The sequence below is a fragment of the Leiobunum rupestre genome, chromosome 8 (genome assembly GCF_980474605.1).
Source record: "Leiobunum rupestre chromosome 8, qqLeiRupe1.1.hap1, whole genome shotgun sequence".
NCBI classification, from domain to species: Eukaryota; Metazoa; Arthropoda; class Arachnida; order Opiliones; family Sclerosomatidae; genus Leiobunum; species Leiobunum rupestre.
Window position 1 is genome coordinate 42,735,956 of NC_143391.1, and position 1,283 is coordinate 42,737,238.

Sequence of the window (1,283 nt, forward strand, 5' to 3'; positions counted from 1 at the left end):
ACGACGTCTAGTGGGACCTAACCTTAAAGGACTTTTCTACGTCGACGCTTGCCATCTTAGCCCTTTTGAGGAATGAAAACGAGCCTTAAGGCTTGCTTTCACTACGTCGAACGTCGACGCCAAAAATCCCATTTAATTCTAATCCATTTTTTTGCATCGATGGTTACTGTCGCGGCGATTATAATCTAGTTGACTTTCTTTGACGTGATTGTGGATTCCTTCTTAGTAATCTAAAATATTAATTATTTAATTTAGTTTTTCACTCGAAGACCTATTTGGTCCGAGTTTCGCGTCTTTTTGTTTGCTCGAAGACCTATCGGTACGAGCTATTAGTAGGTTTTTAAATTTCTTCAAATTTGCTTAGGGTTTAACTTCATTATCCCTTTTCATAATGGACTAATCTACTTATTCGCTAATTTTATCATCCTTTACAATGCAGTCCATAGGTGGTTCCTTTTAACTTAAAATATTATATCTACGTAATGAGGGTAGCTTCTAGAGAAATGATTTTATTGAAGCCCTTAATCTGTTCAGAGAAAAATACCGGAAACAATATCTAATTCTAGCCATTCTTCGTTGTAGGAGTGGAATCGAATTTACTCGCTAGAGGGTATTTTCCCTCGCGATTTTGTCGATGGCTTGAAGAAGTCATTGATGTCGGAGGGAGGAGAGAATCTGTGGAAAGCCTACAGAAAAGAACCCTTTTCGGAAACGACCTTCCCGCCCTTAAAAATGTCCCAACCTTTGTCTTTCACCCAGAACGCCCTTCTAAAAAGCGCCCTGTGTTCTAAGCAGCTTGGTCAAATCCGTTGGGCTTTGGCTTCATCTTTCATGGGCCCTATGGCGGAATACTGCCAAACACGATTACTCCCGAACCCAGCTAGACCCAACATCCCGTCACTCATCAGAGATCCCAGCGTCATTGCGCTATTTGTTTACACCGAAGGTAAATGTTTTTATTCGTAAGATAAATAAATAATTGTTTCTAATAATCCGCCTTTGGGAAGAAGTATCTAAATAAACACTTTCTTTGTAACCTCGTTTTGACGAGCGGCGTGCAAATTTTAAAAAGCCGAAAAGTTGTCGAAAAGTAGGGCTTTAGCGGCATGATAAATCGTCTGCTAAAACGCTCAACGGCTTATTTTAACGTAACTAGCTTCCGTTAAGCCTGGTGGCAGAAATTCGAAATTCGTTGATCTATAAATATTAAAGTCAGGTCAAATTAAGTTAGGTTAGTCTAGGTAAGATGATATTAAGATTAAGTTAATAATCAGCTAAATAAT

General features: G+C 38.9%; 1 protein-coding gene across 1 annotated transcript in view; it reads left to right on the plus strand.

Annotated features, from left to right (window-relative positions):
• The first annotated feature begins 598 nt into the window (after window positions 1-598).
• Window positions 599-1,283, plus strand: part of LOC149933399 (uncharacterized) — a 1,561-nt gene continuing 876 nt past the window's right edge. The window contains exon 1 of the mRNA XM_090156893.1: window positions 599-946. Within this exon, the coding sequence (XP_090013019.1) occupies window positions 655-946 (292 nt within the window). The 5' untranslated portion in view covers window positions 599-654. The remainder of the gene's footprint in view (window positions 947-1,283) is intronic.